We start from the raw sequence: 22,255 nt of genomic DNA, 5'->3' as shown, positions 1-22,255 counted from the left end.
ATTTTTGTTCTCATCCTTATAAATCCATTTACATTTTCCACCTGCAACATATACTTTTGATATATTTCTGCACTTTTAGAGTTGTGTAGGGTAGAGGGGGGCACCTGGGGGCACCTTAAAAGATTACCTTTGTTCAAAACATATACCTTTGTCTCTTAAGTTCATTGCCAATCATGAAATGGCTTAGGTTCTTCTTGGTAACTTCTACACGATTTCCTTCTGGCCTCTAGTTTCCTGGGAAATAGGATTAGACCTCTAAGATCCCTTCTACCTTTGAATCATATAACTTGACTTCTTTGAGTCTCTATAACTTGAGACTTCTTTGAGATAGAGACCACATGTATACTCTCAGGAATCAGAAATAGGACTTTTGTTAAATGATTAAAATTTGTTGAAAACACAAAGATAAGACTTTCATTTCAAGAGAAACATTTGAACTCATGTTCCTGAGTTCCTACCGGTATTTAGGGTTTTTCCCATTTTGCTATACCAACTTGCCTATGCTGAAAGAACATATCTGCTGGTGTACATTGAGTGGTGTGTTTGAAGCATGAGAAAATTTTAACTTCTTAAAGTCAAAAGGTCCTGTGATTCCCTTTCGCTAATCTAACCTGAGTCAGGAATCCTTTCTGAAATATCCCTGACAAGGGGTTATCCAGCTTGTTGAATATCTTCAGTAACAGGAAATCTTTAGATAGCTTATTCATTATTGGTAAAATTACTTTTAGATGTGGTGATCCCACGTTCATTCAGTGCCATATGAACCCAACTGCTTAGAAATATAGAAAGGTGAATATACTATTTAGGGTAGCTATGGGGAGAAGGGATTTTTTTCTAGCTGTGTCTTTATGACCAGTACCCATATGGGTTTATATGCTATATACACAGCACACCCAAAGTTTCCAGTTACAACCTGGTCTCTCAAGTTCTCCTAAGATAAAACTTTGTTTTGGGTCGTCTACGCATATCTATGTACTACTGCTTTGTCGGGTGTGGACTCTTTTTTTTCTTTTGATCTGTTGCCCAGAATATATTTGTAATAGGCTAATTAGAGCAGATTTGTTGAATGATTAAAAAGGAATGTAGGTAGTCTAGAGTAGAGCATTAAAATAGTCATCTGAAGGCTGCTTCTTGTCTTGAACACGTGCTGAACTCTGGAACTTTGAGCAAGTGATAACTCATTTTCCTTTGCTAAAATTTGAAGAGGATGGAAGGAGGGCTAGGAAGAATTGCAGACAAGCAGGACATCTTTGAAAATTACCAGTTTAAATTTATTATGTAATTTAAAAGAAAAGCAAGTTGTTTATAATGGAGATGTGCAGTTTCATGAACAATCTTTCTGTTCCGTTTGTGGGAATGTCCATTTGATTTAGTGTTTAATTTCAGAAGAAAAATACATTTAAACATACACACACATACAAAGAAGTTGGTCTGAACGACTGATGATGTCTTTGGCAGTAATTTGCAGCAAATTAAGCTTTGTTTTACCATGTGGGGAAACAGAGGCTTGGAAGAAAATATGACTTGACTAGTTTGCTGAGTAGCACAATAACAAGCAATGCCAGGATTGAGCCCAGTTTTTTTAGACTCATCAAAATATCATACTCTTGTCTTAGAAGTTACTTGTGAGATCTCTCCTAACTTTACTGGTTATTATGTGAATAGATGTTTCTTGTTAATTATTGAAGTTATCCTGATAGACTCAAAGCAAACATTAATTGTATACTTTCTATACTAAGGTGCTGTGAAGAATATAAAAAAGGATTAAGTCACCATTATTTAAGAAGCTGCTTGAATAGACAAGTCATAAACATATAAGAAGTTAAAGCTTAATCATAATTCAAGACAAAAGTAGAAGAAATACCATAAGGCAGTACCTGACAAATTTGATACTGGCAGTAATTATTATAATAGGGAGTCAAAAAAGAAGACATTTATGTAATTTGAGGTCATTGAGGAAGGCTTCTGGTAGAGGTAGGATTTGAATGGACCTTGAAAATGAGAAGTTTAGGCTCTGTTTCCCATTTGAAATAAATAGTGCTATATAATTTCTCCAATTAAAATCATTCTTTATTGCTGAGATCTTCAGTAGATCCTATTAGCTTGCTTTATTTGATAGACATGATCATTTTAGAATGGCAAAAAGGGAGATTCCCCTCCTTTTACAGATTGGGTCTAAGTTAAAATTATAATCCGTTTGCTCTTATATCCCATCTTTCTCTCCTACCGTGACCATGGGCCAAAAAGTTTTAACCAGAACAGTTTTTCTACTGGATTTTCCATAGACATCTCAAAAATGTCCAAAATGATTCATTTTCTTTTTCCACCTGATCCACCCTTCTTCAGAACCTTGCTATTTCTAGCAAAGGTTCTCCCAGGTTCACAATTTCAGACTCATTTGAGACTCATTTCAGTCTCCTCACCCTCATTCCTACCACATATCTCTTCACTTCCAAGTCTTGTTGATTTTACCTTTACAGCCTTTCTCATATCATCTCTTGTCCTCATTACTTCTTCACAGGATTGTTTTGCAATAATCTCCCAAATGTTCCACATACTTCCAGTCGTTCCTCTCTAAACTGTCCTCCAGTTGCTAAAAGGTACTTCATAAAGCACAGGTCCAAGCAATGCCATATCCTTAGTTTAAAAAAAAAAAAAAAAAAAACTCCAGTAGTTTTTACCTTTGGGATAAAACAAAATCTTCTGTTTTGTAAAACCTTTGCAAGCTGGTTGCAGCCTCGGGGCAGGTGGGAGTAATACAGTGGAAATCACACTGAACTGCAAATTCCAGCCCTGTCCCTGAGACTCTGTGACCTTGGTCCAGTCACAAGCCCCAACTGGCTTCTTCCTCCTTCTGTAAAACGACTGGGTCAGATGAGATGGCTTCCAGGGTCTGTCCAACCCAGTCGGGCTCCGATAGAAACTTCCCCAGACAGGAAGGAGTCCTGTGTGGAGTGGAAATTAGCACTAGATGACTTATAGAATCTCTAACTACTTTATAATTCTATGATGTTAGCATAGCAGGTTGTAACTAGAAAGCAGCTTAAAGATCGTGTCTATCTCTGCAGATGGGAAAAGGGAAGCCCTAGAGAGATGGAAGTAGATAACATCATCCAATCAACAAGTATTTATTAAATGTCTGCTGTATGCCCAAGCACTAGTTAGGAGCTAGAGATACAAGTGAAAAGGATGAAATGATACATACTTGACTTCCATTTCAGTGGGTACAAGTACATATAAAAAGTGTATTCAGTGTAAATATAAAGTTATTAAATACACACATACCACCACTCTCAAGTAATTTAAATATATGGGAGAGAAGGTTACTAGATTTGGAAGGAAAAAAGTCTTCAGACAGAAGATGATGGATAAGATACAGATGGCAAGAGAGGGCATTCCAAGTATGGGGACAGCCAATGCAAAAGCCCAACAAGGGGAAATGGAGTGTTATGTGTAAAGAAGGGAAAAGAGGCTAGTTTGGCTGGATTCCCAAGAATGAGCGCGGAATGATATCCAATAAGTCTTGGACAAAATTGATTGGGAGCCAGCTTTATACGGCTTTTAAAGCTAAGCAGAGAGCTTCATTATATTCTAGAGACAATAGGATGCCACTGGGGTTGGTTGAATAGAAAAGTCACAGATTCAGATCTGTGCTTAAGGAAAATTATTGAACATCAGAATATAAACAACTGGAGTATAGTGGCTTAGACTGAGAAGTGGTAACGGTAAATGCAGAGATAAGGGTTAGAAGAAGAAATGTTATGATAGTAGAACAGTAAGACTTGGCATCTAATTAATTTTGTGGAGTAAGGAAATGTTGAGGACAACGTGAAATGAACTTGAAGCTATGGAAGGAGCTTCAACATAAATAGAAGAGTGGAGAAAGGATGAACATAGCAGGAATAGTTCAGTTTTGGACAAATTGAGTTTAACAGATCTATGTGACTGGACGTCCAGTTTGAAACTTCCAATAGGCATTTGGTGACACAAACCTGAAGCTTGGGGAGAGACTGCAGCTGGAATAGGTAGATCTGAGGGTCATCTGTATAAAGATATATAACAATTAAGCCCTTAAGATAAAGTAAGTAAGCCCTTAAGCTGATGAGATTCTCTAGAAGGAAAAGAAGGCTGGGGATTGACCAAGGTCACAGAATATGGAGCCAGGTTAGCATTCTCAAGAAGGTAACAGTCTTAAGCAGGTTATTTGAGTATCATTTTGCTCTTCTTTAGATTAGGGATAATAGTACTTGAAACCACCTAGTTGATGGGGTTTTAGTAAAGCAAAGTACAACATCATAAGATACTACTTTTAGTTTGGGGCAGCCAGCTTTTACCAAAGGAAAAGAAAGTTGAAGCTCTCTGAAAAGGAGTCAGAATAATGGAAAGAGCTTAAAATCTAAAGTCCTTGATTTGGACAGAGTCCAAATGTCATGTGTCCTGTTAGGACAATTCGCCAATTTAACTCTGTGTTGTTGAGATGCAGATTTTGTTTTGTTTGGGGGGTTGTTTTTTGTTGGGTTTTTTGTTGCTTTTTTTTTTTATTTTTACAAAATATGAACTAATGTCACCAGCATCATCTTGATGATGCATGTTGTTGAGGTAGCCCAAAGGGTTTCTAGAATTCATTTTGTGGTAAACTGGACTGGATTTTGTGGTTGTCATCTGGGGCAAGGCTTTCCATCGCTGCCCTCTAGCTATTGAGAACCACAGCCTAGCACTCAGAGAATCACCCGCACGGGTGGTATCCTCCTCCTTCACTCATATACTTGGGGCATAATCTCACTTACTCCTGAGCGACACTTGAGCTGAGTTTCTGCCTCTTCTCTGCACTGTGCTTGGGGACTTCAGGGATAGCATAGAACAGTCCCAGGAGATGGAAGAAAGCTTGACTTAATTGAGAGGTTTGATTAATTGAGATGCTACCTTAGAAGGGGAATTATTTGAGTTTAGTGTTTTCCATGAGATAATAGATAAGATATAAAGGTACTTTTGTTAATCTTTTAACTAATAATTTCTTTCAGTGTCTCACTCAAAAACCTTTAGAATGACAACCGACATTTATATAGTACTTATGTACTATTATATAGTACTTTGTGCTTAGCAAGCATTATTACCTGCATCATCTCATATGAATCCCACATTGTGATATCAAAAGTCAAAGTTTGGTAGAATGTATTGTCCTAGGTTCTCATCTCAGCCTTGTCACCAACTTGACATGTGAATGCAAATCATTTCTCTCTGAGCTTCAGGTTGTAAAATAAAGATTGAATTGGTGATTTTTAAGGTATATTCTAGCTCTAAAATTCTATTAAACATCCCCATTTTACAGTTGGGAGAATTAAGCCTAGGGGCAGCCTAAGGCCACATAGCTAGCTGGCCCATCTGGCATCAGAACCCAATCCTCTACCAAGAAGAGGGCTCCTTTTGCCACCAGAGGTTTTTTAAAAATCTCTATTCTACTACTACTCTCTCCTAACCTAGTTGTCATGAGCCATAATGAGTATTTTTTGTTTTCTTTTCCCTCTCAGTCAGTATGTCTATACCACAGAGGTTCAGTTTGGTTTGGTTTGGTTTTGAGTTTTTGGTGGTGGTTGGCAAATAGTTGCTAACTCTTTTAATGAGAACTGTGATTAACAGATGACAATTCATGTCATTGTTGAAATAGACTTTCCATTAGGAAAAGTTCCCTCTTAGGAAAAGGGGAGTTCAGAAACATAGTCCTGGAGAGATATGAAGAAACGTATATCTAAAGGATACTGTGTTCCCGAGAACAAGGGGATAGGCCGTACAACGTAGCCGAAAGAGTGCCGGCTCTAATAGAGAACCTTGGTTCTACACCCAGGCCTGTCCCTTCATGGGGCCTGTGAGTGTAGGCATACCTTCCTGCCATTAGTAGCTTCTTTCTCCACAAAATGGCAGGGTTGGAGTAAAAGAACCCGAGGACTCATCTGTTGAGACTCCATCATTTTACTGAGACTGAGGCCCAGGAAAGTTGTTAACCCAGGCTCTCTGACTTTAGCTTAATTAATTAATTTCCCATGTTTATATCATGGGGCTTGATGCTATCTAATGGACAGTTTAATTCAAGGCAGCCCATTCTATTGCTAGATAGTTCTGATGGTTAGAAATTTCTCCTTTTATTGCATGAAAAAGTTCTTGTTAGATACCTTTGATCTGTGATAGTCTGACACTAGGTTGGGTGAGGGGGAAAAAGTCCCTCTTAACTACATTGTGATGTGCCACTTGTTAAATTGGGGAGTTGACCTTGAAAGGTGAGGCGAGTTGTCTTATGTGAAAGTACTGAACACTCAGCTCCTGGGCAGTAGTCCTCCACTGATAAACATAAGTGGTGTGGACACTGTTTGAAGATTATTAGCAAGATGCAATTCTGAGTCTCATTAGGGAGATTTGCCAGAGTGGAGTGAGCTGAAGTTTTGTCTTCTCAGAGTAGTTCTACCCACAGAACACTAAGATCGCCAAATATTGCACATAGATGATGACTTTTGCCACCTAATTTGTACAAGGAAACTTAGGATCATGAAACTATATCAACACTATTAAAAAGTTTAAAAGGAACCTCAGAAATTACCTGAACCAGTTCTTGGCTTGTCATAAATCCTATGTCAGAGAAGGGCATTAGATCATCGAATTTAACACCCTAATTTAAAAAATGTGAAGACTGAGTCCAACAGACATATAGGAACTAATATTTGAAGCTGAGTCCTTTGACTCCACATCCAGTACTTTTAAATATATCATTAAGGTAGAGTAGCATCCAAAGAAGACCTATGATAGTCAGATTTTAAAGGAACATAAAAATAAGCTCCTCATCTGTAGAGGAGTAATCTGCTGAAGCTCAAAGAGGAGGGAGGAAATTATTTATACAACCACACACAAATTGGTAAGGGTCGAAGCTGGCACTCAAACCCATCTCCGATTCCAAGTCCAGTTCACTAATCATTACATCACATGGCCTCTAGTGTATCATTCAACAGATCTGAAATGTGATTATAGCTTCAGACCATAGATTGATCTTCAGGCTATAGTCTAGGCAGTATCTGAAAGCTTTCATGTTTTGTCTTTGCAATACATTAGACTTTGGGCAAGCTGGACCTGACACCAAGTTGTCCACCTCAAAGCAAGGCTGAGATTATGTAGTAACAGGCAAACCTACTATCCATAAGGAGCAAGTTTAGAGATAGAACTTGGGCCTTGCTGCCAATGAGTTCTCTTAATAGCAATTTTGTGTGGTCAGAACTAAGAAAACATACAGCTTGTCACTAAAATTGGCAGTATAGGAGTCGAGGAGTGTGGAAACAAATTCTTCAATACTCCTAATTCATTTCTTGAAAATAAATTAGTAAAAGCAAAAAAGTAAAAGTGAAATCAGAAAAATAAGAACTGAAAGGAAGAGAAGCTAGAAATAACATAATTATTGCTTCCTCATGCTAGAAAAATCATTAATAGAAGTCTAGTATTTAGCTGCTCTCTGTTCCAGAATTGCACCTGAAATTCTTGGTCAACTTCTAGTTGCCAAATTTTTGGAAACTGTTATATAGCAAAGGAGACAAACCAGATTGGGGATAACTTCATGTTATGTGTCTCAAGAACTTATGTGAAGGAAAAGAATGTACTTGTTCTCCTTGGTTACAAAGGCAAAAGTTATGATGGATGGATGGAAGTTACAGGAGGGCAGGATTCAATTGAATATAAAGAACTTCTAATAATCAGAACTTAGCAACAATAGGATGAATTTCCTTGGAGGTTCCATCACTGCAGATAAAAAAAATTAAGTATGACTATCCAAAATAATAGGACGGGACATCACAGGTAAGAAAACTGAGACCCAGAGATTAAATGAATCACGCAAGGTCATACCAGGTGATTAAGTGGCAGAGCAGTCAAGTTTCATGACTCCCTAGTTCATTAGGGGAAAAAATATCTGCTTTCCCCCGTTCCCATTGTTGGACTAATTAACCTTTAAAATGCTTTGCAGCTCTGAAGTCTGTGACTGCTTGTTTGATGTACTTTTTGAAATAGTACACCTTCCCCAAGTGGTCCATATGTGATAGTATTCATCATCTTCCTTAGACTTAATGGGAATTTAAAATTAAAATTTTTATTCATGACTATTGCTTCTAGTGATCAGTCATCCCTTATAGTACTTGAGTACAATCAAGCAAAACAGAAGAACACGTTGGCCACGTCTGAAAACAGTTTATTCTGCAGCTATAAATAGTTTTTGCTGATAAGAGGATTGTTATACAGTCAAGTTTTCAGAAATCAGTTTGCCTCTGCATTAATCAAAAGTGCTAAAGTCTTCCAATACTGTCTTCCTTTACATCATTGGTGTTCATCATGCAAATTATTTTAGTTCTGCTTACTTTGTTATAAATTGTTCATACCCAACTTCCCAAGTTCTTTAAATTCTTTGTCATTTCTTATGGTGTACTTATGTTCCATTATATCTATTTGTTCAATTAGTTTTCTTTTAACTGATTTTCATCTAAATCTAGCCGTTTTGATTTTGTTTCTGCAAAACTTTTCAGTTTTATCATTGAAAATGGCCTTTTTAATCTTCTAAGATCATTCATTCTTCTCTTAGTCATAGTTTTGCAATGCCTCTAATTTTAGATTCATGGACTCTTAAATGCCTTGTTAACCAAAGTAGATAAAATATCTTCTGTTCTTGACTTGCTGCAACTTTTTTTAAAATGGAGAAGGGGATTTAGTGATAGTTTTATTTAATATGCATTCCTGAATATGTCCCTTCTCATCAAACCTTCTCTTGTAATAATCTTGTTTCATTACCAGTCTTGGATACCTTCCCCCCCACTTTTCTCCCACTAAAAATGCCATTTGGTTTCTCCCAATTAAAGCATATAAACACATTCATTATTAAGTGCCTTTTTTTGCTAGGGATTAGGTATAAAAAGACAAAATCCAAACAGCCCCTGCTTTCAAGGAATTTTACTTTCTGTCAGGAAAGACATAGCCATATCCTCAATTTCTACAAAATAATTATAAAGCTTTTTAGGGAGGACAGTGGCAATTGGGAAAGATGGAATGATGAACATTTCCTCTTAAAGGTGGTATTTGGATTTAATCTTTTTTTCCCCGAGGCAATTTTGGGGTTAAGTGACTTGCCAGGGTCACACAGCTAGGAAGTGTTAAGTGTCTGATACCAGATTTGAACTCGGGTCCTCCCGACTTCAGGGCTGGTGCTCTATTTACTGTGCCACTTACTTGCCCCCTGGATTTAATCTTAAAGGAAGAGATTCTCTGAAACTCTGACTTGTATTGGTGACTTGGACAATAGCCAGGGCAGAATCCTAGAGGAAGGAGCAGGAGGGTTAGCAAGAAGGCCAGTTTGGCTGGATCAGTGTGGGAAAAGGGGTGGTATAGAACAAGGCTAGACATAAAATTTGGGGCTAGGTTGTGAAAAGGGATTTCAGGAAAAACAAAGATATAGATATTTTGTCCCAGAGGCCAACATGATCAGATCTGCACATAAGGAAAGGCACTTTGATACTCTATCTATCCATGAAGGATGGATAAAACTTAGAAACAAAAGCCATTTCAATTCTTATTGTTTTAAGTCAGTGGGTGTGAATGGATTGATAGGAAAGATGCTGTCAAGATAGAATGTATATGATTTGTCAACTGATAGGGCCCTTCAGGTGAAGGGAATTGAGGAGCTCAGGATAACAGGAGACTGAGAACCTTCGATCCTGGAAAGCAGGAGTAAATGGAGGGGAGCAGAGGTTTGGCACCTTAGCCAGTAGTTTACCAATGGGAGATCTGCCATGAAAATCTCTCCCCTCCTTACCCAGGTTCTCCAAGTCATTGCTCTTTGTACTACACCATACTAAAAATGAGTCTATTTTGTTCAAGGAATAGCTAGGAAGTCTTGGGTCAAACACATCTTTCAAGATTTTTTCTTACAAGAAAAATAGGAGATCAAGCTGAATTAGTAAAATGAAGGTTAGAGTTATAAAGGACCTTGAAAGCCAGGCAGAAAAAACTTGGAATTTAACAGGACAGTCATTTTAAGGAGAGTCAAGGTGGCAGCGGGAGGAAGAGCCTGCCTTGGATTGAGGAAAACTCAGATTCAAGACTTCCTTTAACAGGGTGCTGTGTGACCCTCTTCAACCCTGAGACTCAATCTCCAAGCTAAGGGTTTTTGTTTTTGTTTTTGTTTTCTTTTTTAAATTTATGGGGCAGCAACATTTTATGTTTTTCAGTTTAATTTTACTGGCAACATAATCGTGTAGTTAGAAGCCAGTATAGTATGATAACAGTTAAACAAATAAAGTGTTATTTCTTTTTTTTTTTAGGAAGATGTTTGATATTATTCAAGGGTCAAAGAATATTCACACATGTATATTCAGAAGCCATCTATCCAACACATTCAGGAATAAGATTGATAGGTTCAGAACAAAGACAGAATAGTCAATACCTATTTCATTCTGAGTAATTTCATCCTTCTACAATACAGGGTAGGGGAAGACATTTAGAGACATAATTTGGCCCAAGGTTATAGAGATGCTAGAATTTAGGGGAAAGGATGAGGAGTTGTTAACCAGGGTACATGATATGGGTTCATCTTTAGTCTCAGAATTAGAAGAGAACTTGAAGGTAGTAGAACACTGAGGCCACATTTAACTTGAAATCAGAATTCTATCTGGAACATCTCTAACAAGTGTTCATACCACTCTACTACAGTATCTCCCAGTACTGGAAACACATTATGTCATAAAGCAGTCTGCACTTCTTTAGAGTGTAAGCACTCAAATGCAGTGTGGGACAATATTTATTGATATTTATTTATTTATTTTTAATGTAAAGCTTACTAAATAAAAGAGAACTCTGGGATCTGGAGTTGGAAGGACCATCTTTGTTTTACAGCTAAGGAAAGCCGATTCTCCCTTCTCCCAAGGTAGTTAGACCCCCCCCCCCCCCCCAAGAGATGTAATGATTTAAGAGATGTATGATTTAAATACCATATAGATACCTAAATGAGAATGAGTCAGTAACTTGGCCACTTGTCTACCATGTATGTCATGCTCTGGGAAGGGCTTGAAGTGGATGACCTCTGAGGTCCTTCCAAGTCTCAGATTCTGTCACTCCGATTATATATTTAGATTTGGAAAGAGAACATGTAGTCCAGCCCTCTCATTTTACAAATTATGAACTGAGGCCCAAACAGATTAAATGATTGGCCCACAGTCACAAAGGCAGCAAGTAGTAGAACTTGGATTCACACTCAGGCCCTATGACTCTTGCCTCTACCTTCCTTGCTGGAAGACACATGGGTTCAAGGTTTTTCCTATTACATTATTATATAGTAGCAGTATCCAAAATTCTTATGGTCTCATAAGGGCCAAAAACTGTTGGTGGTTTTTTATAATTCAATTTTTTGCTTCCCACATTGATGTGTTATGTGTAGCAATCTGCCACTTGGGGATCAAGGAATAAGCTCATTTAGTATTTTTTAGTAAGAATAATTTCAAACATTTGAATGATCCTTTCTGCTTTTTCTGAAAACTTTCTAATTTGGTTTTTGCCACAGGGTTTTGCCACAGCTTTATGAGATAGCCTAGGCACTTATGATTATTATCCCCATTTGAGAGATGGGGGAAGCTGAGGCCTAGAGAAGTTGCTCATTAAGTTTTACACAAAGGCTTTCCTCAACATACCCCTGTGAGATAAGAAGAGTATAAGCCAGAATTGTAGTTCACATCTCTTGGCTTCCACTGTTCTATCCATTATGTTATACATCCCCCATGTGAATATGATTATGAAATAAAAGATCTAGGAAGAAACCTAAAGAGAATTCTGCTTCATTGGACAGGTGAATGAAAGGCTGGCTGATATGTGACAGCTTATTTGAGAATAGATAGAAACCATTTAGGCAAATCATAGAAATTTGATGTTGAAAAGGGACCTTAAGAGATAGATATCTAATGCAAATCCTTTATTCAATATTCAACAAACATTCCATAAGTAACTGTAATAAAAACTAAAATGAAAGAAGTTCATAAGAAAGGTATGAGTAAGGTGGAGCCAGTGTCCTGTAGTGGAGAAAGCATTGGACTGAGTAGGCAAGTCAGCAGGTAAAAATAGTCCCGGGTCTTCCCCTTAACTGTCTGGATTTCCTTCTCTATAAAGTGAGGAGGTAATACTAGAAAACAGGAATAAATACCTTTTATATAGTGCTTTTAAAACTTGCAAAGTGATTCACATAAAATATCTTATTTGATACCAATTAGATTTTCAATTTGGGGGGATCATGGACTCCTTTGACAATCTGCTAAAGTCTATATACCACTTTCCAGAGTAATGTTTTTTAAGTGTTTAAAAAATATATAATTATTATATGTTAATATATAATATACCCTGAAAGATGATTAGGTTTTTTCCTGAGAATATCAAGAAGGGAGAGATCCTTTCCAGCTGGGGAGATGGGAGAAATGACACTTGATAATTGGATGGCAAGCCCATCTACAGGTGAAGGCTTAGAAGACATTTTACACTTATGGAGCGGTGGGAGCGGAATCTCAAGGTTGAAAGCCCAGCAGGAATTTAGCCTGGGGGCTGATATATGAAGTGGAGAGCAGCTTGAGATAAGGCTAGGAAATTGGGGAGGTTAGAGCCAGTGGGGTTGCCAAGTGGAGAACCAGAGATGGTCTTAGAAACCCTAATCTGGTGCTCCTTTTGTCATATTTTGATGTTTTATCATTCACAACAAAATATGAAAGAAAATGTTCCCTGCAGGCAACTTGAGATTGGGGCATCCTTGAATATCAGCCCCAGAAGAGCTGCCCTAATGAAATGACAAACTCCCTACACTTCACTGTCCCAGATTTGTATAAACATATTTGTATCTGGAACAAGGCATAGCTTTCTATTTTCCATTCTGTCATGCCTTGTCTTTAGCTTACTATGGGCGTCTTCAGACTGGGAGCGTCTCTTCCTGTTCCCTGTATTCATCTCCAAAAACAACCCCACCCCCTCTTCCTTTCCCCTCCAGCCTGCTGCTGCTTCTCTCCTCCCCCCTTCCCCAATCCCCTTTCCTACCTCGTACCTTAAACAGGAGCTCTGGCTTCCCAACAGTCTTTTGGAACAGAAGACTCTTGGAGAATTCCTTGATTTCCACTGGTCTAGCAACAATGTCCCACTCCCCATTGTAGCGATTCAAGCTTTTCTCCCACTCTAATTCTCTTCCTACCCTCTTCAGGATTGTGAGGAGTATTTTGTTTTGTAGGCTGGCTCTTCCACCCCTGTAGCCATAGTTACCAACTTTGTATATAAAATAACTAGCATTTCCCAAAATGTCACTGATGTTTGCAGACATGGCCTATGAGAAAAGAATTGGATGGCTTTTTAATCTTTTCCGTTTTGGTTCCACCTACGATTTGAAAAATCAAGCTTTCTTTCTCAGGGAATTAATTTTAAAATTTGATTGGTTTCAGAAATCTGTTTTGCCTTGACTTTTTTTTCCTTACAGTATTTATAGTATTTCAGAGTTGATGACCTAGAAAATAGATTTTAATAAAGAGAACAGATTTTTTAAAATACATCTATCTTCCCTAAACTGGTTCTACCTGTATTACACCAAGATCCAAAGTAATGTAAACAAATTATATAATTACAGGGGAAATGAGCTATTGCAGGGAAATTTGTGCTTTGAGGAAGGTCATATATAGGACCATAGACAGAAACCTGAGGGTAAACTTGCTTCTTGACTTCTTCAATAGAATTTTAAAACCAAAACCATTGTGGTCTTTCCAGTCATGTGCCCTGTTTTAAACAGTATGTTATTGGGATGCCAGACTATGCAAAATTTAGTCTTAGACTCAAACATCATTCTAACCGAAAAGTGTTTTAGAATAATTAACATAACTAGAAGAGCATCAGAACCTGGAACTCAAAATTCCTTAGAATAAAGAATGTAGTATATTAAATCCAGAAGTATGAGTGATGTTAGACTGTAAAAACAGTATTAGAAATGGAAAGGAATTCACTGATTCAAAAACTTAAATGTTTTGAAGCAGGGTTTCTCTAATCCCCTGTGCTGGAAATGCAGTGACCACTTCTGGGCCTATTGACATGGCGACTTTGGCCAGTCTCCTTAGGCAAGCCTGATGGTTCCTCACTCCCAGGGGGCTCATCCTACTGGTACTGTGGATACCCCATTGATGTGCTTTAGGCCATTACAGAGTCCATGAGTCTCATTCCCAGTAGTAGGGAGGGATATCAAGTGAAATAGACTTTAGAGGCCTTTAAATTCAACCTTTTTAATTTTTTTTTTGGGGGGGGGGGGCACAGGAAAAGTTCAGGACATAGAGACTGGAGATGGCTTAGTGTCACATCTGAGGAACAATAAGTAGGCCAGTTTAGCATAGATTATCAAATACATAAACATAATGCTAGTATTGAAAGAGTAAGTTGGAGCCAAGTTGTGATACAAACGGAGAAGTTTATATTTGACCTTTCAAGAATAAAAAGCCATGTTGCATATTTGGCTGACGGAATCAGATTTGTGTTTTGGGCACATGGCTTTGACATCTTTGGAGGAGGGAGGCAAATGGACCAATCAAGATGTGCTGGTCTTTTCCTGAGATCACCACTTGCCTCCCCAGGTCTTCTCATTTTGTATACAAAGAAACAATCATCAAAGAACAGTGGTTTGCCCAAAGTCCCATGATTAAAGGAAGAGCCAAGGTTGGAATCCAGATCTTGGGGTGCTGGTCTGGTACTCTATGATGCTGCTTACTTGAATTAGAGCATGACAAGGGACTTAAGTGGGGTATGTCTGAATTGCACAAAGAAAAGCATTGAGTTAATGGAACTATGCTCATTTGAATATAAGCTAGAGGGAATATGATTGTCTAGATTATATGTGAAGAAACTGAGCCCTAGGGAAGTTGGCTATTTCATAGTGAGTGACATGCCTCCAACTTTTCTAAATCTTACCATTCTCTATCTGAAAAACATCATACTTGGAATAATAAAGTTTGACTTGTATAGCAATAGGTTCAGGTTCATATCAAGAAAGGTCCATTCACTAATGTTCTCTGGTAAAAGCTCACATTTTTTACCCCAAAGATACAAAGATGAAAAATTAATCAGCCCTGCCCCTAAAAGACTAGTTTATCTATTTGAGGTGGAGGTATGGAGGATAGGCTAGAGTAGGGGCAGAGAAAATTAAAGATAGACAAATAAATAATAGGTATGATGTGAGGTGCACAATGATTAAGCAAAAAAGACAGAGTACTTACAATTGCAAGAAGGGGATGAGAAGTAGCAAATAACCCTGAAAAAGGCTTCCAGGAAGAGATGGTTCCTAAGTTGGGCCTTAAAGGAGGAAGGGAGAGACCTCTTTAAATGGAGATGAAGGTGAAGGTTATTCCAAGCATGGGTTACGGAGTAAGCAAAGGAAATGATGGTAGAATAAAACAAGAATAAAGAGTAGAAAATAGTTCAATTTGGTTCAAATAGAACATATGTAAAAGGAGATGGGACAGGTAAGGTGCAACAAAGCTATAAAGAATCTTAAATGGAGTTTAAACTTCAGATAGGGAATGAGAAACCATGTAAACATTGTAGAGTTGGCGCAGCTCAGACATCAAGATTATATGTTACAGTGGAAAAAACACTGGACTTTAAAACAAGCAACATGGGTTGGGATTCCATCTCCATCAGTTATTAACTTTGTGACTCTATGCAGTTCCTTTAATCTCTTTGAACCTCTGTTACTTTATCTGCAAAATGGGGATAATGAAGTTTTCAGTCCCTTGCTACCTTACAAGGTTGTGAGGTTGTAAACTTTAAAGCAATATATATAAATGTGAATTATTACTTGGGTGGCAGTGTGTAGCTAATGGATGGGTGTGTGTGTATGTGAATATATATGCATAGATAGATATAGCTGTATTTACTTATTTATGATCAAGATACCTGAATTCAAATCCATACCTCTATGGGCATTAGTTTTCTTATCTGGGCTAATTAATCTTAGAGGTCCATTCCAAAGATGTATACAAATTCTTTGGTGAGCCTGGGTATCTGTTGCTCTTCCCACGTTTTCATTGCTATTGCCTAAGAGTCTGAGTTAGTCCATCTCACGCAATTGAAGCTATTTCCTGTCCTCTTCACACAGGTGAAAGGATTCTGGGTTATGCAGAGGAGCCCTGCTATCTCTGGTTTGTCATGGAGTTCTGTGAAGGGGGAGATCTGAATCAGTATGTGCTATCCCGTCGGCCAGACCCAGCCACCAACCGAAGTTTCATGCTACAGCTTACCAGTGCCATCGCCTTCCTACACAAAAACCACATCGTGCACAGGGACCTCAAGCCCGACAACATCCTCATCACAGAGAGATCTGGGGTCCCTGTCCTTAAGGTGGCTGACTTTGGACTCAGCAAAGTTTGTGCTGGGCTGGCACCTCGAGGGAAAGAGGGTGGTCATGACAACAAAAATGTGAATGTGAATAAATACTGGTTGTCCTCAGCCTGTGGCTCTGACTTCTACATGGCCCCTGAGGTCTGGGAGGGACACTACACGGCCAAGGCGGACATCTTTGCCCTCGGCATTATTATTTGGGCCATGATAGAACGGATCACGTTCATTGACTCCGAGACCAAGAAGGAACTGCTGGGGACCTACATCAAACAGGGGACAGAGATTGTACCCGTAGGGGAAGCGCTGCTAGAAAACCCAAAGATGGAGTTGCACATCCCCCAGAAACGCAGGACTTCCATGTCTGAGGGGATCAAGCAGCTCTTGAAAGATATGTTAGCTGCTAACCCACAAGACCGACCTGATGCCTTTGAGCTTGAAACAAGAATGGACCAAGTCACATGTGCTGCTTAAAATTCAGGGCAAAGCACCCCGGGCGTTTTATAACTGGGTGAGTATTTGGTTGGGGCTGGGTTATTTTCTCCCCACAGGGGATATCCCGAGGCACTTTGGGGTTACATTAGAAACTTTGTAGCTTATAAAAAAATATAATGGAAGGAGCCCTGGATTTTCACTCAGAAATCTAATTTAAATCCTAGTTCTGATACTAATCACTTAATCTCTGTACCCCCATTTTCTCATCTTCAAAAGGGGGAATGGTCACTTACTATCTCTTGAAATTTTGGAAAAATCAGATGAGATAACATGTATAAAAAATATTATGTACACTGAAAGAAGGAAAGCTTCAGAGGCAAAGCTATTGCTTGTCATCTTTTATAGAGTCATAGACTTGATCTCAAAGGACCTTAGATATCATATGTGTAATCCCTTAACTTTACAGATGACTGAATTAGTGTCCCAAGAGAGGAAGTTACTTGCTCAAGATGTGGCAGAGATAGCAAGCAGCAGAGTGAGGATTCTTGAACCCCAATCCTCCAGCTCTAAAACAGTGTTTTTACTACTAAGGCCTAGCTATTAATGATTTTTGTAAGTATAAATTATGTCTACTTAGGACTGGACAATAAAGTACTCTCTTAAGTTTCCAGTATGGGTGTAACACCCAGGCCCATGGCATTTTTGATTGGCTGAAATCGTGACATGGATTTTAAAATAGGTTGAAAGGTTGAGGTCCTACTTGCTGGTAGCTGGGCATATCCCAAAGCCATCTCTAGACTTTGGAGGAGAAAGAGACCCTATTTCCTATTGGAGTCAAGAAAGAGCTGGGCTGCTCTTTCTTTGGTTCAAAAGATACAACAGAGCCCACAAGAAGGCAGAGTGTAGTTTAGGCCAAAGAAATCCTAATGGAGGATAATAAATGGTGATGAACTGCTCAGAGCTACTTCTAGTCAAGTTACTGACGGTGAACTGCTTTTCTCTCCCATATTTAGCTCTTATTTTGTTACAAAAAACAAAGATTCATGAGGTGTCTCATCTGAAAGAAACTATTAGTTTTAATCAATGGAAAAGCTTAGTAGTAATGTGCAGCCACACCCTCTTGCCTTAAGGGGATGGCTAGGTAACATATTTACTCCTGGGCTCGCTTCTGGAACAGGGTAGTCACTAGCAATGAAGGACTTAAAGACTCTGGTTCTTTTTCCTTTCTCTGTCCTCCTTTCCCTGCCATAGCACTCTGCTAGGAGCCATTTATCAGCTAGGATACCAGAGTACAACAGTCTCTTTGTTATTTTCTCAATGCAATTATTTTGCATACAGAATCACTGACAAACTGCTTCTCCAGCAACTTCTCCCCAACTTATCCGACTGTCTTTCTTGGATAGGGTTTAAGGATCCAGTGCTAGAAACAAAAACACCAAGTGGACTCCCTTATTGATCAGGACTCTTTCAGGTTCTGTCTTGTTGCTTCCACTCTCTGGGGCCCATTTGAACTATCCATTAAAGCAGGATCTCTATATCCCAATGGCTGTCATTGACGTATCTAACCTAAAATATGGGCCTAAAACCAAGCTCCCATAATGCAAAGAAAAGAGCACTAGATTTAGAAGGAGAGGACCTGGGTTCAGATGTTGGTGCTGCTATTTAATAACTCTGTGATCTTAGACATGATTTTGTTCTTCATTGAGTCTGAAGTTCCTCATCTAGAAAGTGAAGGCTTTAGACCAGATGATTGCTGAGGTGCTCTCCAGCTATAAATCTCATGATCTTTTGTCCCATGGAGCTTCATAATAGCGCAGTGCTTTTATTCATGTTATTATGTGTTATCCCTGTTTTATAGACTGAGGAAACTAAGGTCTGACCTTTCTAGATGAGGACATTGAGGCCCAGAGAGGTTAGGTGCCCTGCCCATGGTGGTACAGATGGCAGCCAGGATTCAGATTGGAGTCCTGAGCCTCCTAAGTTCAGTGCTCATTCCACTGCCCTACAGAATTCTGGACAAAGGAAAGAGAATGTGTGTAAGGAAGTCAAATAGATGATTTTGCCCTTCGAGGTTGCCCTGCCCAACCCGTTGGTCACCATTCCATATTTGTCTAGGGTCCCCAAAGGGAATCAGATTTCATAGAGGAAATGAAATGAGCTTATATCTTGCCTTACAAGATGGCTCAGGCAGTACAAGGGGACAGTAAGGAGGGTATTCCAGCAGAGGAGGTGGCAGAGAATTGAGAAAGTGAGGGCCCGGTGGTGGCAAGGTAGAGTTTGGCTAAGTCTTACAATGAATGAGAGGCAGGGAAAGGTTGGCAGGTCAGTCAGTAGTGTGTGGCAAAGGATTCTAAATCTCAATTCATAGGCACTAGAGAACCCTTAAAGGGATTTACACAGTAGTGGTATGGCCAGCTATGTGCATAAGGAAGATGAGTTTGGTGGCGTGTGTAGGAAGGGTTAAAGTGGGGAGAAAGTGGAGGTCGGAGGACCCCATAGTGGAAATGAGGAAGGCCGGTTAGAGAGCATGATAAAAGGGGTCAACAGTGCAGCCAGCTGGGATGAATTTAAGATTTCAGCTTGTCAGGGATACATGAGTTTGGTTATTAGTAAGAGAAGTAGAAAGCATGGTGTGGGGGGGGGGGGAGGAGGTTGTTTATTTTTTGGAAACCAAAGCTCAACCCAGTGTCGGTATATAGCTCGTTTAACTGAAGTAGAAACCCCCTTGCTTCTGCTGCGCTTCCCCATTCCATTTAAAGGAGCAGGCCTTGCTTCTGAGTTGTTAACTGAATCATTTTATCTTTAAGAACAAAACTCCAACCACTCTGTTCCAAAACAACTATTTCACATTACTCAGTACCAGGCAGCAGCATCCTTGTTCTCTTATTTGTTTGCCTCAGCTTCTGCAGTTGCCCTGCTATCTCCAAAAGTCCAAATGTGAAGCCAGCCTGCCCAAAGCTCTAGGTGTCAGAGGAAGTCGTGTGCTGGGGGAGGGGTCAGCCATGCGCTCCCAGCTGGGCAGAGCTCCACAAACACAACAACATAGCTAGGGCCCCCTGGAGCCCAGGCCCGGCCTGTGAGCAGCCCAGGACTGCTGGAAGGGCTGGGGAGACAGCAGAGCCCTTCCAGTGCAGGGTCAGAAGGGCTGAGCTGATGGGGCCTCGGAGGGGCCGGGCCGGGCCTTGGCAGGCTCAAGACAAGAAGAAAAGGGCTCTGCATGTGCAGCCAGAGCAGAAGGGAAATGAGCTTAGGCTTGAATGGCTGCCACTTAAACTGGTGAGGCCGCCACAAAAGAGGGTAGGGAACGTGGGGCCTAAAGTGGCAGCAAGGGGCCTGCTACTGACTTGTTCCACGCTAGCCACAGCTGCTTACAATCAGGTGAGCTTTACTTTTGCTTTTACAGAGCACTTTACATAGGCCACGGTTGAGCTTCATAACTCTGAAGGCTGCAAATAATCATTATTATAAGTAATTTTAATGCTACATTATTTTTAGGCTTGAGGATTGGATAAGTTTTTTAAAAATCTATTCCACCACTAATTATGTAAATCTCCGTATTTTCTTTCTTTTGACAGCATTTTGAAATGGTATGGAGTATTTTGCCATCAATCATGTGACCTCTAGGAAGCAATTGTATAGGATATTGAATAGCTATTAGAAAAGAATGAAAGTCCCTTCATTTCCCACAGGGAAGACTGGCCCAAATCCTCCAATTTGAAGACTGGATCATCATATACTAGAGATACATTGTTTCCTGTTTATGCAGACCTTTTATGAAATCAATGCTACTAAACCACATTTAGCCGGTCTTGTGCTTTATTCTTGTCTTTCCTATAGTCCTGATATGTAGGATCAACAACAGGCATTCGTGAGAGTGCAGTGAATCTATGAATCTAGAGAAAGGGAGAGTCTCTACCATGACCTCCTAAATATTGGGCTTTAAATTCACTGATTCAGCTGTCCAGCTTGTTTACCTAGGCAAGTTACTATTCCCATATGCCTGAAATGGTTTCCTAGTTCTTAATCTGGCAGTCTAAGCCTCTCACCTTTAGTTCCGGTCATCTCTACTGCCTCAAATTTCTCTTAACACTTTTCCTGGATTTCTCTTTTGCACTTAATTACATTCTGTTTTATATTGTACTCATCTGTTTGTCTCTTCTTAGATTACAAATTTCCCAAAGGAATAGGCATTCATATGATTTTACTTTTATATTCCCAAAGAGTGCCACACCCACAGTCTGTGTGTAGTAGGCATTTAATTAAATTGCAAATAGGAACAGGTAATGAAATGTATGCATTGTGAAGAGAGGTACATTGATCCACCTTCAATATACTGTATATTTCAAACCTATTAGTAATATATCTGACATGAGCAAATTGAAATGGTTTTGTGTCTGCCATCTGTGTAATACAGATTTACAGGGCAGCTAGGTAGTGCAGTGGACAAAGCACTGTGCATGGAAACAGAAAGACTCATCTTCATGAATTCAAATCTGGCCTCAGACACTTAATAGCTGTATAATCCTGGACAAGTCACTTAACCCTTTTTGCCTCATTTCCTTGTCTGTAAAACGACCTGGAGAAGAAAATAGTGAACCGCTCCAGTATCTTTTACCAAGAAAACCCCAGATTGGGTCATAAAAAATCAGATAGGACTGAACAACAAAAATATGTTTATAGTAGTTACCACTAAGTGGTACCTGTAGTTCTTGCTGATCAGTGGACTTGAATTTATTGTTTTTAAAAATGTTTTTTAAAATCTTTTTTCATATCATCTTTATTTCTAAATATATCCCTTCCCATTAAGCCATCTCTTCTTTTTTTTTTTTTTTTTTAATTTAATAGCCTTTTATTTACAGGATATATACATGGGTAACTTTACAGCATTAACAATTGCCAAACCTCTTGTTCCAATTTTTCACCTCTTACCCCCCCCCCACCCCCTCCCCTAGATGGCAGGATGACCAGTAGATGTTAAATATATTAAAATATAACTTAGATACACAATAAGTATACATGACCAAAACATTATTTTGCTGTACAAAAAGAATCAGGCTCTGAATTATTGTACAATTAGCTTGTGAAGGAAATCAGAAATGCATGTGTGCATAAATATAGGGATTGGGAATTTAATGTAATGGTTTTTAGTCATCTCCCAGAGTTATTTTTCTGGGCATAGCTAGTTTAGTTCATTACTGCTCCATTAGAAATGATTTGGTTGATCTCGTTTAAGCCATCTCTTCTAACAAAGAATAAAAGAGGGAAAAGTCCCTTTGTCAAAATCCATTGACTCACCATTTGTGTCTGGATAGTATATGCAAAATTCCATATCCATAGTCTTCCATCTCTGCCATGATTGGAGGCAGCAGCATGGTAGATTGAACAGATTGCTAGATTTGGAGTCTTAAGGGCCTTT

General features: G+C 39.2%; 1 protein-coding gene across 4 annotated transcripts in view; it reads left to right on the top strand.

Annotated features, from left to right (window-relative positions):
- The window catches only part of STK35 (serine/threonine kinase 35), a 79,690-nt gene that overhangs the window by 3,407 nt on the left and 54,028 nt on the right, over positions 1-22,255 (top strand). For 2 of the 4 annotated variants that reach the window (XM_031954611.1, XM_031954608.1), the window contains exon 3: positions 16,166-16,915. In XM_031954611.1, coding sequence (XP_031810471.1) covers positions 16,166-16,878 — 713 coding nt within the window. In that variant the 3' untranslated portion in view covers positions 16,879-16,915. Of the gene's footprint in view, positions 1-16,165; positions 16,916-17,305; positions 17,696-20,414; positions 21,320-22,255 lie in introns of those variants that run through there. The other 2 variants (XM_031954609.1, XM_031954610.1) reach the window with 2 other exon arrangements.

Source organism: Sarcophilus harrisii, chromosome 2 (assembly GCF_902635505.1).
Source record: "Sarcophilus harrisii chromosome 2, mSarHar1.11, whole genome shotgun sequence".
Classification (NCBI taxonomy): Eukaryota; Metazoa; Chordata; class Mammalia; order Dasyuromorphia; family Dasyuridae; genus Sarcophilus; species Sarcophilus harrisii.
Note: the sequence above shows the minus strand (reverse complement) of the source record. Positions and strands in the feature narration are given on the sequence as shown.